Source organism: Selaginella moellendorffii, unplaced genomic scaffold (assembly GCF_000143415.4).
Source record: "Selaginella moellendorffii unplaced genomic scaffold, v1.0 SELMOscaffold_14, whole genome shotgun sequence".
Taxonomy (NCBI): domain Eukaryota; kingdom Viridiplantae; phylum Streptophyta; class Lycopodiopsida; order Selaginellales; family Selaginellaceae; genus Selaginella; species Selaginella moellendorffii.
Genome location: NW_003314275.1, coordinates 2,193,256 through 2,217,883, shown reverse-complemented (window position 1 = coordinate 2,217,883; position 24,628 = coordinate 2,193,256). Strand labels below are relative to the sequence as shown.

Genomic DNA, 24,628 nt, shown 5'->3' with positions numbered 1-24,628 from the left:
AGGTACTAGTTCTACATTCGATGGATTTACCGCCGCCTGCCGAAGTGGCAAGCCCCAATTGGTTTTGAGCTCAAAGATCGATTCAAACGTCTTAACAGTGTTCATGGTAAAGGTAAGTATTTCGCGCCACCTTACGACACATAAGAGATTCTTTCGGTGACACTGGAATGGCAGGGATTTTGCCACGCGTGGTCCCCGCCTCGTATAAATTCGAGGGTCGGGAACAGTCTAGCCATCCTGCGATTCACATATTCTCTTTCAGCGATCCAATTCAAAGCGTTTCTACCGAATTTTTGTAGCTTCTAGTCCTCAGCAATGGCCCTCGCCACAAGCAGCAGCATTGCGGTAATTCCTTCCTCGCTCTCTAAAACTCCTCTCGGAGGAGCCTCCGCCTACAAGTCTCGATCCGGTCGCTCCTTGGGATTCTTGCCGCCGGTGAGAGCTTCCTCGGACAATGGGCGAGGCGATGGGATCAGCAGCGTTCTGGACCAGACCAAGAAGGAGATCACCCGCGAGGATGTGCTCAAGAACCAGGCAGAGAATGAGTCGGAGAAGAGGTCCGTGTTTGGAGCGGTGCCATCGTCCGGAGCATTGTGGCCTAGGCCTGAGATTGAGAGGCGGCCAGAGACGGGCGATCGGTCGTTCGCGAGCTTGATGGCATTCGATGGCGCTGGCCCAGAGACGATCAACGGCAGACTGGTAAGTCCCTCCCTTCTCCAAAGTTCAGGATCCGTGGAGTCCGTTGTTCTAAGTTTATTTTTCCATTGATACAGGCAATGGTTGGAATCTTGTGGGCCTTTGCAGTGGAGAGAATGACGGGACAAACGGTGGCCGAGCAGCTCTACACGCCAGGCAACTTCGGCTTGTTTAACTTCTTGGCGGTCGCACAGCTCTTTGCTTACGCATCGCTGGTTCCCATGTTTAAGGGAGAGAGCCCCGATAGCCGATCCTTGGGCCCGTTTAGAGCCATGGCAGAGCGCTGGAATGGGCGGACTGCCATGCTTGGCTTCCTCGCTTTGGTGCTCACAGAATTCTTCACCAAGACCCCAGTTTTTAACATGATGTAAGTGTCAACCTGAGAGTCAAATTTTTGTTCATTAAATTTATGTTATAACATAGTTTTAATTTTATTGTTTATCTTGTAAACATGAGCTTAAAACGGGTCTCCATATGGAACGTGATTGCATTCGAATAAGCCCGTTGTGTCTTGCCAAGAGCCATTCCAGTTTCCCATATACCGCTGTGCAACTCACAGCACAATATCTCCTGCTAGACCCATGCTAAGTCCAAAACGTTTGGCTCCAATCCACACAGCATGCTGTGCTTATACCTATAAGATGGAGGCGAGCAAGAGCATGGATGCCGAACAATGGACTTGAGGTATGGCAGGAGTGGAGCTTTAGATTGCTGCTGCTGCTGCGGCGGCTCACACGAGCACTGGGTCGCGGATGTTCCGCTTTTGTATTTTCGTAGTGCTCGTGCTGGAATCTCCTTGGCGGGCTAGTACACAACAGCCGCTGCAAGGCTGAATAACGTTTTCACTCGGCAGAGCTCTCGATTGATTTGACCCATCATCAAGTACTTGGCGCATTGGTGGCGGAGTAGCAAATTGCAACATCGATTCCTCTCCAGAATTTGATTCTACTCCGGCTTGTGCCGCCGAGAAGATGCTCCCATTCGCATAATCCTTTCGATCCCGTCTAGTGTGTTTTGTTTGACGAGCTAGCCAGTTCACTGGAGTTGATAAAATAACACAGGCATACACTATTATGAGCAGTGAGTCTCAAGACACCAGTGCGCAATAGGGCCAATCGCTTCTTTATTGTTCTCTTTAGCACTGCGGTGACTTGAAAAAACATCTATCTATCTAATTTATCGGAGTTTCTTCATTCTTGTAAGTCTTTTGCGCGAGAAGCTGGAGCTAATGCCAGGTATCCGAGTCGAGATCACAGATACTACCCCATTTTGCGCCTTAGCCCCTCCGCCACCATCACGTTCTCTTTGGGATACTTGATTTGGGTTGCTAGCAAAAAATGGAGATGCTCGAAACATAAGATTCACTCTTTAATAGTGTTCATAATAAAGGTAAATATCTCGCCCTTACGACACATACGAGATTCTTTCCGTGACACTCGAATGGCAGGGTTTTTGCCACGTGTGGTCCCCGTTTCATATAAATTTGAGCAGCAAGAACAGTCTAACCATCTTGCGATTCACATTCGATCCAATTCTTTAAGCGTTTGTATTTCCCTCCGAATTTTGTAGCTTTCAGTTTTGAGCAATGGCCGTCGCCACAAGCAGCAGCATTGCGGCAATCCCTTCCTCGCTCTCTAAAACTCCTCTCGGAGGAGCCAAGTCTCGATCAAATCGCTCCTTGGGATTCTTGCTGCCAGTGAGAGCTTCCTCGGAAAATGGGCGAGGCGATGGGATCAGCAGCGTTCTGGACGAAACCAAGAAGAATATCACCCGCGAGGATGTGCTTAAGAACCAGGCAGAGAACGAGTCGGAGAAGAGGTCCGTGTTTGGAGCGGTGCCATCGTCCGGAGCATTATGGCCGAGGCCTGAGATTGAGAGGCGGCCAGAGACGGGTGATCGGTCGTTCGCGAGCTTGATGGCATTCGATGGCGCTGGTCCCGAGACAATCAATGGCAGACTGGTAAGTTCATCCCTTCTCCAAAGTTCCTGGAGTTCCTTGTTCTTTCCGTTGATGTTATCGTCACAGGCTATGGTTGGAATCTTATGGGCATTTGCGGTGGAGCGAATGACGGGACAAACGGTGGCCGAGCAGCTCTACACGCCAGGCAACTTTGGCTTGTTTAACTTCTTGGCGGTCGCACAGCTCTTTGCTTACGCGTCGCTGGTTCCCATGTTTAAGGGAGAGAGCCCCGATAGCCGATCATTGGGCCCGTTTAGAGCCATGGCGGAGCGCTGGAATGGGCGGACTGCCATGCTTGGCTTCTTGGCTTTGGTGATCACGGAATTCTTCACCAAGACCCCAGTTTTTAACATGATGTAAGTGTCAGCCTCAGAGTCTGTAAATTTTTGCTCATTAAATTTATGTTATAACACAGTTTTAATTTTATTGCGTCTACCTTGCAAACATGAGCTTAAAACGGGTCTCCAAATGGAACGTGATTGCATTCGAGAGCTGGCCGAATTTCACTCAGTTTTTAACATGATGTAAATATTATCTATATGATTACATTTTTTTAATCTGCTTTTCACGATCTAGCAGACCACCTCGTCAAGTTAATCCGTGCCAGCTTCACAAACTTGGAGCCGCCTCCAATCTTTATTATTGGAAACATAGAAATCCAAGTAACTCTTAATTCTTGAGCAAACACTGAACTAGATTTTAAACAGCTGTCCATAAGAGTCATAAACGGAACTGCTGCATATGCTTGAGTTTGATCTTTTTCATGTTCAATTTGCTCCCTGAAGAGTAAGTGGAACAATTCGAAATGCTTGTTCTTGCTGTACCAGGTTTGAAATTGTCGTTACACTTCTTAGTTTGATTCTAATATCCCAAAAAAGCCATATTATTATAAACTTTAACTGCTTGGTTCACAAGGTATGAAGATTTCCAACCAAGTTCGCATCAATCATCCAATTTAACCAAGCTTTGCAAATTAAGAATTCTCCCGTACCCAGAAATCTGGATCCTCTCTCTGTCTCTCCTCCGTGGCCGCACATTATCAACGGATCAGAAAATGAATGGACTGGAACATGCCACGCTTACAGTACCAGAAGGAGAAACGTGCCATGCAGCATGTGTGCTCTCGCAAAGTTTTGGGCAAGAGGCGCCGGGATTCGATTTGCCAAAAATGCTATCAAACTTTATGTGGTCTTGAACACAAGAATGGAAACTTAGGGTCTTCAGTTGATGTGGTGAGTACGCGTACTGATAAGGAGATGCCAAAGTGGCAAGCCCCATTTGACTTGCGGCTGAAAGATTACCTAGTAACATCGTCCTTAATAGTGTTCACGGTAAAGGCGCGCCACCTTACGACACATAAGAGATGCTTTGGTGACACTACAATGGCAGGGATCTTGCCACGTGTGGTCCCCGATTCTTATAAATTCCAGCACCGAGAACAGTATAGCCATCCTGCGATTCACATTCGATTTGAGTGATCCAATTCATTTGAAGTGTTTTGCAGGTCCAAATATTTGTAGCTTTTAGTCCTGAGCAACATGGCCCTAGCCACAAGCAGCAGCCTTGCGGCACTCCCTTCCTCCCTCTCTAAAACTCCTCTGGGAGGAGCCTCCGCTCACAAGTCCCGATCTACTCGCTCCTTGGGATTCTTGCTGCCAGTGAGAGCTTCCTCGGACAAAGGTCCTGCAGGAGGCGATGGCATCAGCAGCGTTCTGGACCAGACCAAGAAGAATATTAGCCGCGAGGGTGTGCTCAAGAACCAGGCAGAGAATGAGTCGGAGAAGAAGTCCGTGTTTGGAGCTGTGCCATCGTCCGGAGCAATGTGGCCGAGGCCGGAGATCGAGAGGCGGCCAGAGACTGGCGATCGATCGTTCCCCAGCTTGATGGCATTTGATGGCGCTGGCCCAGAGACGATCAATGGCAGACTGGTAAGTTCCTCGTTCCTGGATCCGTGGCCTTGTTATTAGATTTTTTTCCATTGATACAGGCCATGGTTGGAATTGTGTGGGCATTTGCTGTGGAGAGAATAACGGGACAAACGGTGTTCGAGCAGCTCTACGCGCCAGGCAACTTTGGCTTGTTTAACTTCTTGATGGTGGCACAGCTCTTTGCGTATGCATCGCTGGTTCCCATGTTTAAGGGGGAGAGCCCCGATAGCAGAGCTTTGGGCCCATTTAATGCCATGGCGGAGCGCTGGAATGGGCGGACTGCCATGCTTGGCTTCCTCGCTCTGGTGCTCACGGAATCCTTCATCAAGACGCCAGTTTTTAACATGATGTAGGTGACCTGGGATAAATCCAATCTGTAAATTTTTGTTCCTCTGGCTGGCCAGTAAAGATAGATATAACTTTGTAGTTTATAACTTCTTGTGTTAAGTGATCGATACCTGGCATATGCCCATTTACGTACAGCATCAGTTCGTCTAGATATATAACTTGGTACATCCTGCTTAGCTGCACTTAAAAGAAAGAACGAGAGAACGAGAGAAATAACGAGATAACAAGCTTGTGGTTTTGGAACTGAAAGGAGATCTATCGCTCATAACTTGCCAGAGCTCATCAAAGCGAACACTCTACTTTAGCTTAACTCCTGCTCGTGTTCTTACCATCGTCACTTCCGTCGACGGAGTATTTCAGTCTTGTCTTGCGGATCAATGAATCATCGATCCCAGCTTTAAGCGACAGGACGTTCTCGGCTGGCGCTGTATGTTCCAAAACGCGAATTTCTCGGACTTCAGTTTGTGAAAGTGGCCGAGTTGGTCTAGATTAAGGTTCTGGTCCGCAAACATGCTTGCACATCAAGTATGGCCGCCAACCCACTCACCGCCACAGGACGCTCAACGTAAAGCAAGCCGCAAGCGCACGTACTCTCACAGACGGCTTCCCTGATAAAGAATCTCCGAGGTGCACACTCGGTAGCTTTTCGCAAATTGGGGCGGCTACGTACACGTAGCTGCCCAGATCTCCTCTCCTCATCGACACCGACACCGCTCGGGACTGGCCTCACCCTATAAGGAGAGGAGACGCCGCTCGAGGCCACTCCAGCGACTCAAGCCTCGCGTTCCCTAGCTACTCAGGCCACTCCACCCAAGCGACTCAAGCTACCACCAGCTTTTACGACAATCGCCTCGCCAACATTCACCACCCTCCAGACCCTTCCCGGAGTTTGCGACATCCACACTGCTTGCGTAAAGATAAGGATGAAGCGCGACCAGGCGGTAAACCAATCTCCAATCGTTTCCCACTGAGCGCAAGAGGCCCAACTGGTCTGGAACTGCCATGCGACTAGAGTACCATCTCATCTGCCTTGTAGAAACCTGGGAACACCAGCACCCAGATTTACCCGGATTCCTAGAGCCCGGAACTGGAAGTCTCGTCTACACTAAGGACCACGTCGTCACTCGATCGAAGCAATACCAAGACGAGGAGAACAACATCCGCTGTGCCTCCTCACGGCGGTGTTGATCACCGGATTATGTCACGCCTTCTCCTTTGTGGCCCTAGCAGAATAAATAAAAGCAGTGATGAGAGATGAAAAAGATCAAAAGAATCAAGTACAGAACCTCCTCTGTCACTGCAAGAAACATATGTCGCAAATCATCCGCCTTAGCATCCTGTACTGCGGCTTGAAGCACGAATGCGACAGTGATATTTGCGGGGGATATCAACAGCCGCACGAGCTCATATCAAGCCGCTCATGCTGAGCAGGAAGGCGAACACCACCACATGGCGCGCTGGATCTGCCACAGTTTAGACAAGTTCGATGCAAGAATGGGCACAAACTCCTCCCATTATGCCAGACAACAAAGATGTATGGAGCATCTACATTCCCACTTGAGGTTTCAGGAGTGTCGCAGTTTGCATGCACAATATGGCCTTCCCACAGCCAAGAGCATGGCAGCTCCGTTTCGGAATGTCGCGAGGGCTTGAGCCCAACGCCAAGCTCGTCAACATCTGACAAGTTTGTCAAGTGCGACACAGCCCGCAGGTGATTGTCAAGGACGTGGACGCTTGGATCCAGCACATTTGCCAGCTGTGTGAATTGAAGGATGGTCCGAGATGAAGGATGCCATTCACAGACTTCCTCGACGACAGGTGGCCGATGTCTACAGATTCGCGGTTTAACCTTTGCAAATGCTGAACCCGAATCCGATCCTCTTAACGAGATGACCAATTACCGCACAATTATGATCCCTAAAAACTGGTGGTTTGAGAAACGACTTGTCCCATGGGCAGAATTCCAGGGATGCTGAACCACAGGCCCGGCTGGCTTTCGCCTGCATTATTCGTGTGCAGATCACTCTCGACAAGCTCTGCCAGAATCCATGTGTATGCTTGTTACGTCGACATTGCCAAATGCATTTGATCAAGTGCTACGCAGCAAACTCTGTCAACGCCTGCACGAGCTCAACATCCCTCCCGAATTGATGGTGGTGGTGGCACGATCTTCGGTGTTCAACTACTTCCCTTGGGCTGGACTTGGACTCCCGGCCCACCGAGCTAATTGAGGACCCTTGGATACTGAACATGGCAAGCCCTCCAACAATGGTGTCGGGCAAGGACTGTGGACACTGTTCTCTACGACAGTTACGCAGCCACTATAAACGTGTATCAGCGGCTTTGTGGGCTAGAACAACCTCACTCCTCGAAATCCAAGGATTCTAGTCTTGATAGTTAGAACATACATAAAATAAAAATTGCCATCCAATTTTTTATGGATCAATCCCTCGATCCCCGCGCTTGCATTGCTAGATTGATTTGACCTAAAACGCATAGTCCTCAGGCTGGCGCAAGTGGCGCTGTGATCGATTTTTCTGGGCGGGTCAGAACAATTTCCTAGATTTTGTTTACCATTTGGCCGCTTTATCCACTTTGAGCTCTGGTTTTTATTTGTTATAAACAAAATAAATAAATACAGATATCAAGAATATGTGCGAATATTCCCTTAACCTCCAAAGGAAGGCCCGGGGCACGACGGAGGTGGAGACAGCTGAGGACATCAGCGCACAGTTGATGCGACCACATGAACAGCCTATTTGAATCTTTCAGTCTCATGCTTCTTGAGGGGGCGAGGCCCTGTAAACAGTATAAATGTATGAATGGATTAAAAAATGCCACGCTACAAGAGAAACGTGCCATGCAGCATGTGTGCTCTCGCAGAGTTTGGGCAGGTGCTGGGGTTCCATTTGCCGAAGTACTTTTATTCGTTCTTCTTTCAAACTGTATGTGGTCTTGAACGAAACGTAGGCCTTGCGAGTACGCGTAAAATGTTAAGGAGACGCCAGGGCGGCAAGCCACATTTGACTTGCAGCTGAAGGATTAACTAGTAATATCGTCTTTAAGGTTCACGGTAAAGGCGCGCCACCTTATGACACATAAGAGATGCTTTCGGTGACACTACAATCGCGGGGATCTTGCCACGTGTGGTTCCCGATTCGTATAAATTCCAGCACCGAGAACAGTCTAGCCATCCTGCGATTCACACATTCGATTTGAGCGATCCAATTCATTTGAAGTGTTTTCCAGGTCCAAATATTTGTAGCTTTTAGTCCTGAGCAACATGGCCTTGGCCACAAGCAGCAGCCTTGCGGCACTCCCTTCCTCCCTCTCTAGAACTCCTCTGGGAGGAGCCTCCGCTCACAAGTCTCGATCCAGTCGGTCCTTGAGATTCTTGCTGCCAGTGAGAGCTTCCTCGGACAAAGGTCCTGCAGGAGGCGATGGCATCAGCAGCGTTCTGGACCAGACCAAGAAGAATATTAGCCGCGAAGATGTGCTCAAGAACCAGGCAGAGAATGAGTCGGAGAAGAAGTCCGTGTTTGGAGCCGTGCCATCGTCCGGAGCAATGTGGCCGCGGCCGGAGATCGAGAGGCGGCCAGAGACTGGCGATCGATCGTTCCCCAGCTTGATGGCATTTGATGGCGCTGGCCCAGAGACGATCAATGGCAGACTGGTAAGTTCCTCATATCCAAAGTTCCTGGATCCGTGGAGAGTCCCTTGTTCTAAGATTTTTTTCCATTGATAACAGGCCATGGTTGGAATTGTGTGGGCATTTGCTGTGGAGAGAATAACGGGACAAACGGTGTTTGAGCAGCTCTACACGCCAGGCAACTTTGGCTTGTTTAACTTCTTGATGGTGGCACAACTCTTTGCGTATGCGTCGCTGGTTCCCATGTTTAAGGGAGAGAGCCCCGATAGCAGGGCTATGGGCCCATTTAATGCCATGGCGGAGCGCTGGAATGGGCGGACTGCCATGCTTGGCTTCCTCGCTCTGGTGCTCACGGAATCCTTCATCAAGACGCCAGTTTTTAACATGATGTAAGTGACTTCGGATAAATCCAATCTGTAAATTTGTTCCTCTCGCTGGCCAATTTACGTAGAGAAGCATCATGTCATTGATTTCAGCATCAGTTCGTCTAGATATATAGGGTCGTTTCTTACTTGGTACATACTGCTTAGCTGCATTGAAAAGAAAGAACGAACAGAGAAGTAACGAGATCACAAACCTGTGGCTTTGGAACTGAAAGGAGATCTATCGCTCATAACTTGGCAGAGCTCCTCAAAGCGAACACTCTCCTTTAACTCTTTACCTCGTAACGCCTGCTCGTGTTCTTTCCATCGTCACTTCCGCCTGAGATTCATGAAAGCGGGAGAGGAACATTCACGGCCCGCTCTCCCCTACGGCAACTTGGAGGAGAAGGACGACTCCGAATATTTCAGTCTTGTCTTGCGGATCGATGATCCCAGCTTTAAGCGACAGGACGTTCTCGGCTGGTTTAATCCATGGGAGCGACACCAACCGTGGATTTCAAGATCCATCCCACAGGTCACCTTCGACGCCACGACCAAATGAAGCGGGTCTGGGCTGAAGATACGTTCAAGCGCAAAGACTACGCACGCTTACGGGACCGAGCCTCCACTGTGTTCCGGGTGGTGATGCTCGAGATGGACGGGCACCGTGCGGATTTGGAAACGGCAAGGACGCGCTCCGGAAACTTGGAAAGGAGATCGAAGCGATGGGCGGTGGAGGTTCCGCTTGCACATCAAGTATGGCCGCCACAAACTGAAGTCCGACAAATCCGCGTTTTGGGACATACCCACTCACCGGCACAGCACGCTCAGCGTAAAACAAGCCGCAAGCGCACGTACTCTCACCGACGGCTTTTTGATGAAGAATCTCGCACCCTCGGCAGCTCTTTCGCAAATTGGGGCGTCTACCAGGGTACACGTAGCTGCCCAGATCTGGGTGGGCTTGGTGGGAGTGGCCTGAGTAGCTCGGGAACGCGAGGCCTGAGTCGCTGGAGTGGCCTCGAGCGGCCTCTCCTCTCCTTATAGGGTGAGCCCAGTCCCGAGCGGTGTCGGTGTCGATGAAGCGACTCAAGCTACCACCAGCTTTTCAATCGCCTCGCCAACATTCACCACCCTCCAGACCCTTCCCGGAGTTTGCGACATCACGGACTTAGTCACACTGCTTGCGTAAACATAAGGATGAAGCGCAAACGCAAGAGGTAAACCAATCTCCCACTGAGCGCAAGAGGCCCAACTGGTCTGGAACTGCCATGGGTTACGCCACGACTAGAGTACCTTGTAGAAACCTAGGAACACCAGCACCCAGATTTACCCGGATTCCTAGAGCCTGGAACTGGAAGTCTCGTCTACACTAAGGACCACGTCGTCACTCGGGTGTCGAAGCAATACCGAGGAGAACAACATCCGCATAGCCTCCTCAGGGCGGGTGTTGATCACCGGATTATGTCACGGGAACCCTCTTCCTCTTTGCGGCCCTAGCAGAACGGGTGACCGCTTGCAAGCTTCACAACGATCTAAAACAAATAAAAGCAGTGATAAGAGATGAAAAAGATCAAACGAATCAAGTACAGAACCTCCTCTGTCATTGCAAGAAACATATGTCGCAAATCATCCGCCTTAGCATCCTGTACTGCGGCTTGAAGCACGAATGCGACAGTGATATTTCCGGGGGATTTCAACAGCCGCACGAGCTCATATCAAGCCGCTCATGATGAGCAGGAAGGCGAACACCACCACATGGCGCGCTGGATCTGCCACAGTTTAGACAAGTTCGATGCAAGAATGGGCACAAACTCCTCCCATTATGCCAGACAACAAAGATGTATGGAGCATCTACATTCCCACATGAGGTTTCACGGCCATTTCATCGCGTGGCAACAACCATCGCAGGACACAGTACCGTGGACTACTTAGTCGCCACGGCCAATTTCCAAATAGGCGCTCGAACGGACGTCCTTGTGCAAATTCTCCAGGAGGTGACCGTCCCCACCAAGCCGTGGTGGAACGAGGAGTGTCGCAGTTTGCATGTACAATATGGCCTTCCCACAGCCAAGAGCATGGCAGCTCCGTTGCGAGGGCTTGAGCCCAATTCCACACCAAGCTCGTCAACATCTGACAAGTTTGTCAAGTACGACACAGGCCTTCCACAGCGTACCGCATCTTCCGCAGGTGATTATCAAGGACATGGACGCTTGGATCCAGCACATTTGCTAGCTGTATGAATTGAAGGATGGTCCGAGATGAAGGATGCCATTCACAGACTTCCTCGACGGCAGGTGGCCGATGTCTACAGATTCACGGCTGAACTTTTGCAAATGCTGAACCCGAATCCGATCCTCTTAACGAGATGGGCCACTAATTACCGCCCTAAAATCTGGTGGTTGTCAGATGGACAGAATTCCAGGGATGCTGAGCCACAGGCCCGGCTGGTTTTCGCGTGCATTATTCGTATGCAGATCACTCTCGACAAGCTCTGCCAGAATGCTTGTTACGTCGACATTGCCAAATGCATTTGGTCAAGTGCTACGCAGCAAACTCTGTCAACGCCTGCACGAGCTCAACATCCCTCCCGAATTGATGGTGGTGGCGGCATGAACTACTTCCCTTGGACTTGGACTTCCTTCCTGCTCACCGAGCTAATTAAGGACCCTTGGATACTGGACATGGCAAGGCCTCCAACAATGGTGTCGGGCAAGGACTGTGGACAAGGTTCTCTACGACAGCTACGCAGGCACTATAAACGGCTATGTGGGCTATAACAACCTCACTCCTCGAAATCCAAGGATTCCAGCGAGTTATCAAATGGGAGGACAACGACTCAAAGCCGCCCCGCATGCATTGAGAAGGTTAATTATGTAGTCAATGACTGCCCACCCGCACGATCCAAACGGAAGAGTTTAAGAGAATACTAAAGAATGTTCTTGATTAGTTAGAACATACATAAAATAAAAATTGCCATCCAATTTTTTATGGATCAATCCCTCGATCCCATCGCGCCTCCTGCCTCACGCCCGCGTGGAATTTAACCATTGGGGCCCCAAGTCTAGATTGATTTGACCTAAAACGCGCCTCCTGCCTCACGCCCGCGTGGAATTTAACCATTGGGGCCCCAAGTCTAGATTGATTTGACCTAAAACGCATAGTCCTCGGGCTGGCGGCGCTGGCGCAAGTGATCGATTTTTCTGGGCGAGATTTTGTTTCGGGTGAGCACTTTTTATTCCCGATATTCACCATTTGGCCGCTTTATCCACTTCGAGCTCTACACAGGCAAGAGATGACCGTGGTTTTTTCTTGTTATAAACAAAATAAATAAAGACAGATATCAAGAATATGTGCGAATATTCCCTTAACCCCTATGCATGCAAAAGCGTCACAGGACGACCAAGGCCCGCGACGGAGGTGGAGACAGCTGAGGACATCAGCTGCCGCACAGTAGAGGCGACCATATGAACAGTATTGGAATCTTTCAGTCTCATGCTTCTTGAGGGGCGAGGCCCGTAAACAGTATAAATGCATGAATGGATTAGAAAATGCCACGCTACAAGAGAAACGTGCCATGCAGCATGTGTGCTCTCGCGGAGTTTGGGCAGGTGCTGGGGTTCGATTTGCCAAAGTACCTTTGTTCGTTCTTCTTTCAAACTTTATGTGGTCTTGAACACAAGAATGGAAACTTAGGGTCTTCAGTTGTACGCGTACTATGCCAAAGTGGCAAGCCCCATTTGACTTTGCAGCTGTAACATCGTCTTTAATAGTGTTCACGGTACAGGCGCGCCACCTTACGACACATAAGAGATGCTTTGGTGACACTACATTGGCAGGGATCTTGCCACGTGTGGTCCCCGATTCGTATAAATTCCAGCACCGAGAACAGTCTAGCCATCCTGCGATCCACACATTCGATTTGAGCGATCCAATTCATTTGAAGTTTTTTCCAGGTCCAAATATTTGTAGCTTTTAGTCCTGAGCAACATGGCCCTAGCCAGCAGCCTTGCGGCACTCCCTTCCTCCCTCTCTAAAACTCCTCTGGGAGGAGCCTCCGCTCACAAGTCCCGATCCACTCGCTCCTTGGGATTTTTGCTGCCAGTGAGAGCTTCCTCGGACAAAGGTCCTGCAGGAGGCGATGGCATCAGCAGCGTTCTGGACCAGACCAAGAAGAATATTAGCCGCGAGGGTGTGCTCAAGAACCAGGCAGAGAATGAGTCGGAGAAGAAGTCCGTGTTTGGAGCTGTGCCATCGTCCGGAGCAATGTGGCCGAGGCCGGAGATCGAGAGGCGGCCAGAGACTGGCGATCGATCGTTCCCCAGCTTGATGGCATTTGATGGCGCTGGCCCAGAGACGATCAATGGCAGACTGGTAAGTTCCTGGATCCGTGGAGAGTCCCTTGTTCTAAGATTTTTTTCCATTGATACAGGCCATGGTTGGAATTGTGTGGGCATTTGCTGTGGAGAGAATAACGGGACAAACGGTGTTCGAGCAGCTCTACACGCCGGGCAACTTTGGCTTGTTTAACTTCTTGATGGTGGCACAACTCTTTGCGTATGCGTCGCTGGTTCCCATGTTTAAGGGAGAGAGCCCCGATAGCAGAGCTTTGGGCCCGTTTAATGCCATGGCGGAGCGCTGGAACGGGCGGACTGCCATGCTTGGTTTCCTGGCCTTGGTGATCACGGAATCCTTCATCAAGACGCCAGTTTTTAACATGATGTAAGTGATCTCGGATAGATCAAATTTGTAAATTTTGTCTGGCCAGTAAATATATTAGCTTTGTGGTTTACCTCCTGTGGTAAGGGGATGTAGCTCAGATGGTAGAGCGCTCGCTTCGCATGCGAGAGGCACCGGGATCGATACCCGGCATCTCCATGTATGTGTTTGTAGTCTCCTGTGCTCGAGGGAACGCGCTGTGGTTTGCGGAAACTTTAGTTTTCTCTCCTTGTTTGCATTGCGTCAACCATGTTCTCGCGCGAGTTTTTCAATGCCTTTCGATTGATTGACAGTCGGAGCTTTAGATTCTTGGATGAATGATACTAAGATTCATCTTATTATGTCATTGATTTCAGCATCAAGTTCGTCTAGCATTTTGATATCATCACTGGCATTGCTACTACTGGCGTGCTGCTTGGACTTGCTGCAATTGAAAAGCTAAGTTAGAACTCTGTGCATTGTAGGAGAAGCACCAGCGTTTCTTACTTGGTAGATCCAGCTGCTGCTTGCTTGCCTTTTTGCTTAGCTGCACCAAGTTGCAAATCAAGAAAGAACGAACAAAGAAATAACGAGATGACAAACCTGTGGCTTTGGAGCTGGAAGGAGATTCCACTCTCGACTGTATATCTCTCATAACTTGCCTGGAAAAATCAAGAGCTCATGACCAAAGCGAACACTCTAAAGAACTTAAAGCTCTTTACCTCGCAACTTCGGGACTTCTCGGGCTTGGACTGCTCGTGTTCTTTCCATCGTCGCTGTCCCAGTCACCCAGTCCCAAATCTTCCTCCACTTGCTCGTCCTCAAAGATAGGAGCCGGCCCCCGACTAACACTCACTGGACTGGCTACTGGCGATATAACAATCCTGTGTGGAACGTCTCCTCCTCCACCGGGGGATTTAACTCGCTGCGCTACCACCTCGCCAGTAACTCTAAACGTGTGCGACTCGGACTCGTCGTCCGCTCGCCACGAAAATGCCTTGGACACAAACTGCTCGGTAAATCCCGAGCTCGGTCCCCCTCCTCTCGACTTTGGAGGTTGCGGTGGCGACGGCGAGCGTGAGCGCCGGCCGTAGGATCTCGGCGACGGCGTGCGACGACCGTAGGATGGTGATGGCTTTCCATACGACGGTGACGGTCTCGAGCTCGCCCGCTCTTCAAGCTCCTGCATAAAGCCCGAGACGGAGAGTGAGAATTTAACGTAGAAAACTTGAACTCACTTCTCTTTCAGAGATTTCGTCGTCTGATACAACAGAAGCAACGTCCTCTGGCTCTGACTCTTCCTCGAAAATTGATTCCAGGCGATCCGTGTCGCGGGTACGTACAGCTCTCTATTTAAAAACGATCAATTTTATCCAGCCAAGCATAGTATGTTGTACCTCAATATGCCATTGTATAGTGCTTCTCTCGTACTCCATGATCCTGCGGTCATCGGGTGGAGCGTCACAGTAGCGAGTTCTTCGTTGCCTTTCTAGTGTTGATAGTGCCGCTTTGAGCATCTCGTCACTGGTTACAATACAAGAGAAGTTCGGAACAATATATTTGATTTGGGAACCTCAAACACGGACCTGATTCCTTTCGAGTTTGCTGAGATCCCAAACTTCTTCAGCTCGGCATTCAGCTTCTGTTCGAATTGCTAGACAAAATATAAAACGTAAGCTTACACAACGAAGTAAAAAGGGGCTTTTGTTCTTACCGCGGCCATTCTTCCATGCATAGTACTCACTGTAGACGAACCGTGTGGGAATTTGGACAAAGCATAAGGCCTAGAAGGGAGTTCAAAGAAGTTAAAGCAAAGAGTCAAAGAGCCAGACTCACTTCTCTGGTATTGGGGCATACTGATGCTCTTGCACCCAGCGTTCCTTGTCCGACACTGGAGTCCCGTCATCAACGTCAACAAGCTGCTTTCGCCTTGAAGCTGCGCTACTTCGTCCCGATTCATCCGAGTGCCGGCTCCTGCACAGTTTCCATTAGTTAACTATAATGGAAGAGAGAAAACTTAATCACTAGCCTTGCATCTTCGGGTGGCTCGAGATCGCGAAACTCTTCGGTGATTCCCATGGTGAGGTCGCTGTATCTATCATCCGTGTCGCTAACCCAGTCCTGTTATTTGTGGATCGTCCAGAGTTACGTGCACGAAAAGTTTCATGTTTGCTTACGCTCAAGGACTTGGCATTTCTTGCATGCTCCTGCACGGTGAAGTCTTCGATACCGGACGATTTTCCTTCGTTCTGTGAAGTTATTTAGATTGTACTTTTGATCTTACTAACTTGCTTACTTTTTTCATATACTTGATTAGCTGCTTTTCCTTCTTCTCCAGCTCAAGCTATGCATACAAAGAAAACATGAGTCCCAGTTCTAGATCTCTGACCTTTAGCACCTGAGGACTGTCTCCCATTCTTTGACGTTTTCCAGATCTCAAAGCAGATAGCTGTTTGTGAGCATGATAAGAACAAGTAAAATACAATCGATTACGATATACCTCGCGGTAAGCTGCGTCTAGTTCAGTTCTCAGTTTGATATTTTCCTGGTGTGGGTGGCTCAAAGTTAGAGAACAGGATTTGATAACATTCTTAGGTGACCTTATTGAGGTGGTGAATTTGATGTTCAACACCTTCAAACTTCCGTTCCAAGTCACTCAGCCTCTGCAGAAAAGCCAGAAGAATTAGCTCGTTGAAACACTCGCAAGAACATTCTTATTGCCATACATTTCCAGCATCTTCCAAAACCTCGTAGTCATCTCTTCGTTGCAACCTCTACCGACAGTGGTAGTGTCATAGAAATGAAAAAGAATAAAAGGTAAACGCTTACAGGAGTGGCATGAGATTGTGAGTAAGGAAGGCCAAGTTGGTAATCAGCTTCGTCAAATTCACTCCCGCTGTCATGTAGAGTTCGATGCAAAGAACTCACCTGTACGAAAAAAAAATTTAGAAAGAATAGATGGTCTGCGTTTTTTACCTGAGCACCACCAGATCTGCTGTCGTCATGCTGAAGTTGCGATAGTCAAAAGACATGTAGGAAAAAAGCAAGAAAGAGAAGAATTTACATGTGAAACTCCTCCGTGTTGTCGTTCAAATTCTCTTTGTAAAACTGCTTCAGTTTCAGCTCTTACCTGTAGGTAAAAGCATAATTAAGTTGTAATCAGAGATGGAAGATCATCCTTACTTGTGCGGCAGATTTCTCAACACTTCTTGCAACTGGTGGATGACAGACAGGGGCTCTCTCTTCTGATACTCTCTCCGATCGAACATCCGCTCGCTCGGAGCGATCTGTTGGCCTTGGATGTCTCCTCGATACGTGCAAATCCTGTTTACAAAGCAACGTCAGAGAAGAAAGAAAAAGGAAGACCTTTCTTACTTACAAGATAGTATGAAGATTCAAAGATCTTCTCACAGCAAGGACAATGGTGCACCTGTATAGTTCACCACCAACAGCAAGAGCTCAAGAACACACATCCCCAGAGCTGAGTGATGAGAACTGGGTCAAGTTAAGTTCTTAGAGCGTTCGTTTTTAATTTCTTTTTCGGTGCTAACCTGCTGTTGGACAGCAGCTTGCTTTCCATTGGAACGCAAAAGACCCTCGTAAGTTTTTAGTGTCTGCAATATAAATATAAACCATTATTGTAATGTCGAGCAAATGCACCTTTCTGGCATGCTTCAAATCCTTCTGGGACTGCTTTAGAGCGTCGTGTTGCCAGAGACATCGCAGCCTCAGTTTTTCACCTTTTCTCCGAGCACCTGATACGGCACCGATCAACTGTGATTTTTGATCCGCTAGAACAGTTTGGACATGAAGAAGATACTCGATCTGCTAAGTTAAAATCGTCGGAAAAGAAAATTCCTCTAGAGTAGAAGTCTCACGTACCATCAATTGAGCAAGACGAAAAAGCTTGATGAAGTTTTGCTCGGTGAAGTTACGAGTATCTTCACCTTGGATGTCTCCAAACGCTATAGTATCAAGAACAGTCTCTAGTTTTCCAATGTCTACAAAGATAACTCAAATTAAAAAAAAAACAAAAAAAAGTAATCAAAGGACCTACATTCTTACCGATTTCTTGGATGAGTCCATCCACTTCGATGGCATGCAGTGTCCTCCAATCGATCCGAGCTATTCTCTTTTGGAAACAAAACGGTGGAGCTCGAAACACCTCTTGATAATCCGCATCGATGAATCGTTTCTTTGCTGGCCCAAATCTCTTCTTCCACGACCTATTGCTGCTCCTCACGTACCTCTCGTCGTCGTCGCTGTAGCTCTCCGAGCTCTCGGTCGCCTCGCCATCGTCACGGCTGCTGGATGCATCCACCCTCCGCTGCTTCTTCTGGCGATCGGCGCTGTGGTCGCGGCGGCCGCCTCTCGAATCCAGCAGCTTGGGATCTTCCTCCCCGCGAATCGCATCAGCCATCGCTACGCATGATCGAAATCCAGGGCGCCCTCTTCTCTCTCCAAAAAACTTTAAAGTACTCGGAGCTGTAACGGTAAGAGCACCCTGAGCCGTCGATCGCGTTAAAGCGGACGGCTCGGATGTGTTCGTACGAATATTCTCTCGCATTTTCTTTACCTTGCCCTAAGGAGCGAAGCTATGGCGAGGGGTGGAGGAGCTCGCTTTGGCGCCGGGTGGGCGGGCTAGGGTATGGGCGGCGAGAACCGGTAAAGATCTGCTTGCGCTGTGAAATATCTCTAGAATCAGAGTAGGCTGGGCGCTCGCTAAGGTTTAGAAGCCATGGAGGAGGCGAGAATACACCTTCTCCTCGAGACGATAGAGAATGCGGATGCGCAGTTCCATCAGCAGAAGCAGTACTTTGTGGCTTCGATGCACTCGCTGATGCGGGTACTTCTTCCTCCCGTAAGTCTCAAGAAGAAGGTTTTAGAGGAGGAAGGGCCAGACCAGGAGAAAGCTAGGCCTTACCAGGTAGAAGGTGGTGTCTTGCTAGTGAAGGAGCAAAGGATCTTCCAGGAGAATGAAAAGGTGAGAGGAACTGTCAGCACAGCATTTCCAGAACCAGAGCAGGAGCCAAACCAGGAAGAAGAGCAATTTGCCTTCTCGGTTGCAAATGTGGAGGAGGAAAGAGAGCAGGAGAAAGCAGGGCCGGACCAGGAAGAATTGGGTGAGGATAACGAAAAGGAGAGAGCTGTCAGCACAGTTGATCAGGAAGAAGAACAAGTTGGCTCGGTTGCAAGTGTAGAGGAAGAAAGGAAGCCAGATCAGGAGAAAGCAGGGCCTGATCAGGAAGATTTAGTAACGGAGCAAACGAACTTCCAGGAGAACGAAAAGGAGAGAGCTGTCAGCACTGTAGTTTATCACGGCGAAGAACAAGTTGCCGCGGCTGCAAGTGAGGAGAAAGCAGGGCCTGACCAGGAAGAATTAGTAGCGGAGCAAACGGAGATCGAACAGGAGAAAGCTGTCAGCACAGTAGTTTATCAGGAAGAAAAACAAGCTCCCTCGGTTGCAAGTGTAGAGGAAGAAAGGAAGCCAGACGCAGGGCCTGACCAGGAAGAAATAGTAACGGAGCACACGAACTTCCAGGAGAGTGCTGTCAGCACAGTAGTTTATCAGGAAGAACAAGCTGCCTCGATTGCAAGTGTAGAGGAAGAAAGGAAGCCAGACCAGGAGAAAGCAGGGCCTGACCAGGAAGAATCAGTAACGGAGCGAACGAACTTCCAGGAGAACGAAAAGGAGAGAGGAACTGTCAGCACAGCGGAGCAAACGAACTTTCAGGAGAACGAAAAGGACAGAGCAACTGTAGAGGAAGAAAGGAAACTAGACCAGGAGAAAGTAGGACCTGACCAGGAAGAATTGGAGGTTATGCTAATAACGGAGCAAACGAACTTCCAGGAGAACGAAAAGGAGAGAGCAGCTGTCAGCACAATAGTTTCAGAACCAGGTTCTGCAGAAGAAGAAGAGGAGAGCATTCACTTGAAGCAGAACCTGGTTTCAAACATGAGGTCATTTCTCCCACTGATCACTCAGCAAAAACCCACCGTGTCCATCGCGACAAACCTGAAGTCATTTGTCCCTCTCGTTACTCAGCAGAAGTCCATCGCAAACGGTTTGTCTTACTCGATCTTCACGCATCTTGTCCTATGCTAACATTTTTCTTGTCTCGGTAGGAAAAAAAGACGTGCGCGGTAAGACAACCAAACGACCTTTAGAAGTCAAGGGTGACCTCGAGCGAAAGAGACTGAAGAAGCTGGAGGAAGAACAGAGGAGGAAAGACGAAGAGTTGAAGAACAAGCGGAGAAGAGTTGATGATGAGCTGAGGATGAAGAAGGAGCAAAGGTTAGAAAAGGAGAGGCAAGCAGAGCGGAGGAGGAGGGAAGCGGAGGAGACGAAAGCCAACTGGTTCGCTAGCAGGGAGGCCGAGAAAAAGCGCAGAGAAGAAGTCTTCCAACGGATGAAAATGCTGGAGAAAGAGCAGCAACGACCTTTAGAGAAGGTATCAGGCAGCCAAGAACTTTACGTTCAAAGGGAACAGTCGCTCGGGCTGCTCGGCCATGCGCTTCGGGTACCGAGTGGCACGGCTCAACGCAAGGCAGTCTCACTGAGCGCTTCCAAAACGAGCCTGAATGGTGTTGAGAGCTACCTGGGAACGCCAGCCGTGCTAGATCACAAGCAACAGTTCTGCCCATCTCTTTTGGGTGGTAAGATGGTGGACGAGGACGAAGAAGAAGACGAAGAAGAAGATCCAGGCCCAGCCTCCTACGAAATCTCTCCTTACAAAAGCTCCTCTGACGACGACGACGACGATGACAAGGAGAACCAAAATCCGAGGAAGCCGAAGAGGCCCGTGAAGCCAATACCGCGTTGGGCAAAGTAAGCTTTTCTTTTCTGTTTTTTCCTTCGTTTTCTCTTTTTCTCTTTTTTCTCACAGAGTTCTTCGTGTTGATCTTTGCAGCAAGGAGAACCTGCTGCCTCAGCTAGCTAAACAGGCCCAGATGGATCCGGACAAGATCTTCAAGGGAGCAAATAGCTGCAGCTTAAACGAAGGTACGCTCCAAGTTTGTGACAAGTTTTCCAAGTTGGTGACAAGGTCTATGATCTATTGTGTTTGCAGTGTTTGGAACTACTGGCAATAAGAAACGCACAGATTTTTCACAGCGCAGTGGCAGTGGCGACTGGATTGCTGATATTGTCACTTGGAAAGAGGAGCTCCAATACAAAAAGAGTATGGGCTACTTATAGACGCGAGACAATGCGTTCTTCCTTCTAACATAACATTGTTTATACACTTCGGAACACTCCACAGATCGATTCGCAAGAGCTTCCAAAAATTTCTAAGATTGAAACATTTGTATGGTTCTCTCATTTAAATTGGGCAAAATTTCCCGCCTTTGGTCTTGGCGGCAATGGAGCTTGAGCGCGCCCAGGATGGATCCCCAGGCGATGGAGTTTGGGAGGAATGGCATGTTCTTGACGAGGTCTTGCGCGCTGCCAAGCTTTCCAGCGCGGCCCAGGAGATCGATCACGCAGCTGTAGTGCTGCCGGCTCGGCACGGCGCCGTGATCCGCCGCGATGGAGAGGAAGATGGAATGGCCTAGGGCGACGAGGCCCCCATGGCTGCACGCCGTGAGCGCGCTCAGGAAGGAGGCGTCGTTTGGCTCGGCGCCGTCGAGGATGAGGAGCTGGAAGAGGCGGATCGAGGTGATCGGGTGCCCGTTCTGGCCAAACGCAGCGATCGCTGCGTTCCAGGTGATAATATCGCGATCCGGCATGGAATCGAAGACTCCCAGTGCCAGATCGAGCAGCCCGGCACGGGAATAGGCGGTCATCATCGTCGTCCAGGCGAAAGAATCCCAGTTCGGCATCCTCTGGAACAAGCTCTCGGCCTTGTCGAGGCGATCGTGCTGGGAATACGCGGCGAGCAGCGAATTCCAGGCTATGGCATTCCAGCTGCCTAGCGCGTCGAAGGATTTCTTAGCGTCGGCTATGGCGCCGCGGAGGGAATAGGCCGAGAGCATCGCGACCCTCGCGACGAGGTTCGTCTGCGGCATCTTCTGGAAGGCGAGCTTGGAAATCTCGAGGCGATCATTGAGTGCGCCTGAGGCGATGATCGCCGTCCAGGACACGATGTTCTTGGCCGCCATGGAGTCGAAGAGCTTCTTCGCGGCGTCGGGCCGGCCTTGCTCTGCCAGCGCAGTGATCATCGTGTTGAGGAGCGTCACGCTTCGCTCTGGCGCATCGCGCTCGAGAATCTCGCTCGCGCGATCGATGCGCCCCCGCGCGGCACTGCCCGCGACAAGGATGTTCCACGACACTGGATCGCGCTGCGGCATTCGATCGAACACGAGCTGCGCAGAGTCTGGATCCCCGATTCTGGACTGCGCGTGGAGGAGGATGTTCCAGGTGACAATCGTCCTCTCCGGCATCAGATGGAACAGCCTTTGCGATCTCTCCAGATCCCCCTTCTCGGCATTTGCAGCTATAATCGCGGTCCATGCGATGGCGTCGTGCTGCGGCATCCTGGCAAAGATCTCCTCCGCCTCAGCGAAGCCTCCATGCGCCGCTAGCGCCCGGATCATCGTTGTCCACGAGACGACGTCTTGATCGGGCATGGAATCGAAGAACACGGCCTTGGCCTGCTCGATCTGGCCGTGATCCGCGTAGAGCGACATCAATTCCGTCCACGACGAGAGGCTCTGCGCGGGCATTCGATCGAGCACAGCTCTAGCATCGAGGAGAAGTGATCTCACGGCGCAGGCCTGGAAGATGATCGTCCAGGCGAGCTCGTTGCGGCCGGGCATCCGATCGAAGATATCCTTGGCGAGCTCCAGGCGATCGAGGCGGCAAAGGAGGTGGAGCAGGGCTGTCCAGGAGATCACGCTCGTCTCCGGCATTCTCTCAATCGTAGCCTCGCCGCCAGCGAGATCGCCGCTCTCGGCAAATCCCGAGAGCATGGAGTTCCACATCGCGAGATCTCGCACGGGCGCTCCATCGAACAGGGCCTTGGCGCGGTGGAAATCGCCGTGCTTCGCGAATGCCGTGACCATCGCCGAGCACGCAATGGGGCTGTTCTTGGGCATTTTGGCGTAGATCCGGCTCGATTCCTCCAGATGCCCGTCTTGGGCATATGCGGTAACGATGTTGTTCCAGGAGTATGCGTTGCGCTGGGCAGTGGCGTTGAAGATCTGGCGCGCGGCTGCGGTGCTGCCGCATTTGCCATAGGTCTGGACCAAGAGATTCGCGAGGAAGCGATGGTCATCGCTTCTCCGAGTGTTGCTGTTGGTGAAGATCGAGGCGTGGAGCTGTGCGGCTCGGGGAAGATCCCTGGCGTCGCCGGCGGCGCGGATGAGTTGCGCGAGATCGTCGACGCTCTTGCTCTTGATCAGGGCTCTCTGAATCATAAAATAGGAGAAATGCTATTCACTAGGGCTCTTCTCATTTGCACGACGATCGATGATAGAAATCTTGCTCGTTCTTGCTAGAACGATCGCTCAATTCGAAAGAAATTTAGGGCTCTTTCTTGCTCGTTCTTGCTGAAATTCTAGAGCACTATCGCTGGGTATGGTCATGAATAGAGATCTTGCTTTCTGAATTCTAGAGCACGATCGCTTGGTATAGTCAATTGCAGCAAAGTCAAACACGATCATCAATCCAGGTTCAAGCAATTCGTGGAAGATTTGGCGGATTGCCCATTGAAGAAATTTAGGGTTCTTGGCACAAGGTAGCTCGCTCTAGCGCCAGGGAATGCCGGCGTTCAAGGCGGCCTTCAATGGCTACTCGGTGGAATTCAGTCCCTTCTCCGAGACGCTCCTGGCGGTGGCGACGTCGCAGAATTTCGGGATCATCGGCAACGGCCGCCAGTACGTTCTCCAGCTCCATCCCTCGGGCGGCATCGCGGAGCTGTGCAGCTTCGACACCGCCGACGGCCTCTACGATTGCACCTGGGCCGAGGACAACGAGCACATCCTCGTCTCCGCCAGCGCCGACGGCAGCGTCAAGGTCTGGGACACGGCCCTCCCCCGCCACGCCAATCCCATCCGCAGCTTCGAGGAGCACGGCCACGAGGTTAACTCGGTCGACTGGAATCTCGTCCGCAAGGACTGCTTCCTCAGCTCCGCCTGGGACGACACCGCCAAGCTGTGGGCGATCGACGCGCCGCGATCGCTCCGGACGTTCGCGGAGCACTCGTACTGCGTCTACACGGCGGTGTGGAACCCGCGCCACGCCGATGTGTTCTTGACGGCCTCCGGGGATTGCACGCTCCGGGTGTGGGACGTGAGAGATCCTCACGCATCGCTCGTCATCCCGGGGCACCAGCTCGAGATCTTGGCGTGCGACTGGAGCAAGTATAACGAGTGCGTGCTCGTCTCTGGATCGGTGGACAAGACGATCAAAGTTTGGGACGTGAGGAATCCCCGGAGGGAGATGAGCTCTCTCCAGGGGCACGGCTACGCTGTGAGGAGGGTCAAGTTCTCGCCACACCACGCCAGCGTCATAACTTCGTGCTCTTACGATATGACGGTGTGTATGTGGGACTACATGGCTCCAGAGGACGCGCTGCTCGCGCGGTATGACCATCACACCGAGTTTGCGATTGGGATCGACATGAGTCCTCACGTCGAGGGATTGCTGGCGAGCACCGCCTGGGACGAGACTGTCTACGTGTGGCAGCATGGAATGGATCCTCGAGCTTGAAGCCAAGTTCTTCTTCTTCTCGGTAAGTTTTGTGGCTCTCGCTCTCTCTTGTCATGACCATTCTCTTGTTTCACTTCCAGGGAACTTTAGCTCCTCTTGAGAACGTTTGTAGTGATTCAAGGTGAGATTTTGTTTTAGTTTTTGTTTTGATCTTGTGACGAAATCTTTTGCTTTGCTAGTGTCTTGATCCAACATCGCCCATCTCCGAGCTTGAAGGTATCATTGTCTCCAGCTTCTTCTCGAGAAACCAAAGGCTAGTTTGATGTTTCTAGCGCCTTAGTAACAACCTCTACTTGCAGTTTCTACACCTAGGATCAAATATGTCTAGACGAGGGAGGA

At 50.4% G+C, this 24,628-nt stretch overlaps 10 protein-coding genes and 1 non-coding gene across 11 annotated transcripts; 8 read left to right on the top strand and 3 right to left on the bottom strand.

Annotated features, from left to right (window-relative positions):
- The first annotated feature begins 194 nt into the window (after positions 1–194).
- Positions 195–1,140, top strand: LOC9631796 (early light-induced protein, chloroplastic). The gene is made up of 2 exons (XM_002970554.2): positions 195–699; positions 774–1,140. The coding sequence occupies exons 1-2, from the start codon at positions 316–318 to the stop codon at positions 1,065–1,067; spliced, it is 678 nt and encodes a 225-aa protein (XP_002970600.1). The 5' UTR covers positions 195–315; the 3' UTR covers positions 1,068–1,140.
- A 1,086-nt stretch (positions 1,141–2,226) lies between these two features.
- Positions 2,227–3,153, top strand: LOC112346401 (early light-induced protein, chloroplastic-like). The gene is made up of 3 exons (XM_024675317.1): positions 2,227–2,656; positions 2,723–3,012; positions 3,072–3,153. Exons 1-3 carry the CDS (start codon positions 2,282–2,284, stop codon positions 3,103–3,105), a joined length of 699 nt encoding a protein of 232 aa, XP_024531085.1. The 5' UTR covers positions 2,227–2,281; the 3' UTR covers positions 3,106–3,153.
- A 973-nt stretch (positions 3,154–4,126) lies between these two features.
- LOC112346389 (early light-induced protein, chloroplastic-like) lies at positions 4,127–4,985 on the top strand. The gene is made up of 2 exons (XM_024675286.1): positions 4,127–4,584; positions 4,644–4,985. Exons 1-2 carry the CDS (start codon positions 4,195–4,197, stop codon positions 4,935–4,937), a joined length of 684 nt encoding a protein of 227 aa, XP_024531054.1. The 5' UTR covers positions 4,127–4,194; the 3' UTR covers positions 4,938–4,985.
- A 3,157-nt stretch (positions 4,986–8,142) lies between these two features.
- LOC112346388 (early light-induced protein, chloroplastic-like) lies at positions 8,143–9,026 on the top strand. The gene is made up of 2 exons (XM_024675277.1): positions 8,143–8,605; positions 8,681–9,026. The coding sequence occupies exons 1-2, from the start codon at positions 8,216–8,218 to the stop codon at positions 8,972–8,974; spliced, it is 684 nt and encodes a 227-aa protein (XP_024531045.1). The 5' UTR covers positions 8,143–8,215; the 3' UTR covers positions 8,975–9,026.
- A 3,820-nt stretch (positions 9,027–12,846) lies between these two features.
- On the top strand, positions 12,847–13,730 carry LOC112346442 (early light-induced protein, chloroplastic-like). The gene is made up of 2 exons (XM_024675450.1): positions 12,847–13,314; positions 13,373–13,730. Exons 1-2 carry the CDS (start codon positions 12,931–12,933, stop codon positions 13,664–13,666), a joined length of 678 nt encoding a protein of 225 aa, XP_024531218.1. The 5' UTR covers positions 12,847–12,930; the 3' UTR covers positions 13,667–13,730.
- Positions 13,731–13,745: 15 nt separating this feature from the next.
- Positions 13,746–13,818, top strand: TRNAA-CGC. Its single transcript has one exon. It is a non-coding gene; the product is annotated as a tRNA-Ala (tRNA).
- A 123-nt stretch (positions 13,819–13,941) lies between these two features.
- LOC9632659 lies at positions 13,942–16,956 on the bottom strand. The gene is made up of 20 exons (XM_024675448.1): positions 16,822–16,956; positions 16,703–16,768; positions 16,615–16,644; positions 16,468–16,566; positions 16,365–16,412; positions 16,239–16,301; positions 16,139–16,183; positions 16,037–16,087; positions 15,935–15,982; positions 15,816–15,887; positions 15,668–15,759; positions 15,475–15,612; positions 15,353–15,422; positions 15,225–15,292; positions 15,036–15,162; positions 14,877–14,987; positions 14,361–14,821; positions 14,242–14,300; positions 14,146–14,185; positions 13,942–14,083 (listed from the first exon to the last, which is right to left on the bottom strand). Exons 8-20 carry the CDS (start codon positions 16,052–16,054, stop codon positions 13,990–13,992), a joined length of 1,398 nt encoding a protein of 465 aa, XP_024531216.1. The 5' UTR covers positions 16,055–16,087; positions 16,139–16,183; positions 16,239–16,301; positions 16,365–16,412; positions 16,468–16,566; positions 16,615–16,644; positions 16,703–16,768; positions 16,822–16,956; the 3' UTR covers positions 13,942–13,989.
- A 208-nt stretch (positions 16,957–17,164) lies between these two features.
- On the bottom strand, positions 17,165–18,076 carry LOC112346441 (zinc finger protein DZIP1L-like). Its single transcript, XM_024675449.1, has 3 exons — positions 17,704–18,076; positions 17,521–17,639; positions 17,165–17,463 (listed from the first exon to the last, which is right to left on the bottom strand). The coding sequence occupies exons 1-3, from the start codon at positions 18,056–18,058 to the stop codon at positions 17,185–17,187; spliced, it is 753 nt and encodes a 250-aa protein (XP_024531217.1). The 5' UTR covers positions 18,059–18,076; the 3' UTR covers positions 17,165–17,184.
- Positions 18,077–18,285: 209 nt separating this feature from the next.
- Positions 18,286–20,983, top strand: LOC112346439 (calponin homology domain-containing protein DDB_G0272472-like). The gene is made up of 4 exons (XM_024675444.1): positions 18,286–19,703; positions 19,765–20,467; positions 20,550–20,641; positions 20,709–20,983. Exons 1-4 carry the CDS (start codon positions 18,377–18,379, stop codon positions 20,834–20,836), a joined length of 2,250 nt encoding a protein of 749 aa, XP_024531212.1. The 5' UTR covers positions 18,286–18,376; the 3' UTR covers positions 20,837–20,983.
- Positions 20,929–22,674, bottom strand: LOC112346347 (pentatricopeptide repeat-containing protein At4g02750-like). The gene has a single exon (XM_024675093.1). It carries the CDS (start codon positions 22,672–22,674, stop codon positions 20,929–20,931), a length of 1,746 nt encoding a protein of 581 aa, XP_024530861.1.
- Positions 22,675–23,271: 597 nt separating this feature from the next.
- Positions 23,272–24,592, top strand: LOC9632658 (peroxisome biogenesis protein 7). The gene is made up of 3 exons (XM_002970551.2): positions 23,272–24,311; positions 24,370–24,410; positions 24,469–24,592. The coding sequence occupies exon 1, from the start codon at positions 23,339–23,341 to the stop codon at positions 24,287–24,289; it is 951 nt and encodes a 316-aa protein (XP_002970597.1). The 5' UTR covers positions 23,272–23,338; the 3' UTR covers positions 24,290–24,311; positions 24,370–24,410; positions 24,469–24,592.
- The last annotated feature ends 36 nt before the right edge of the window (positions 24,593–24,628 follow it).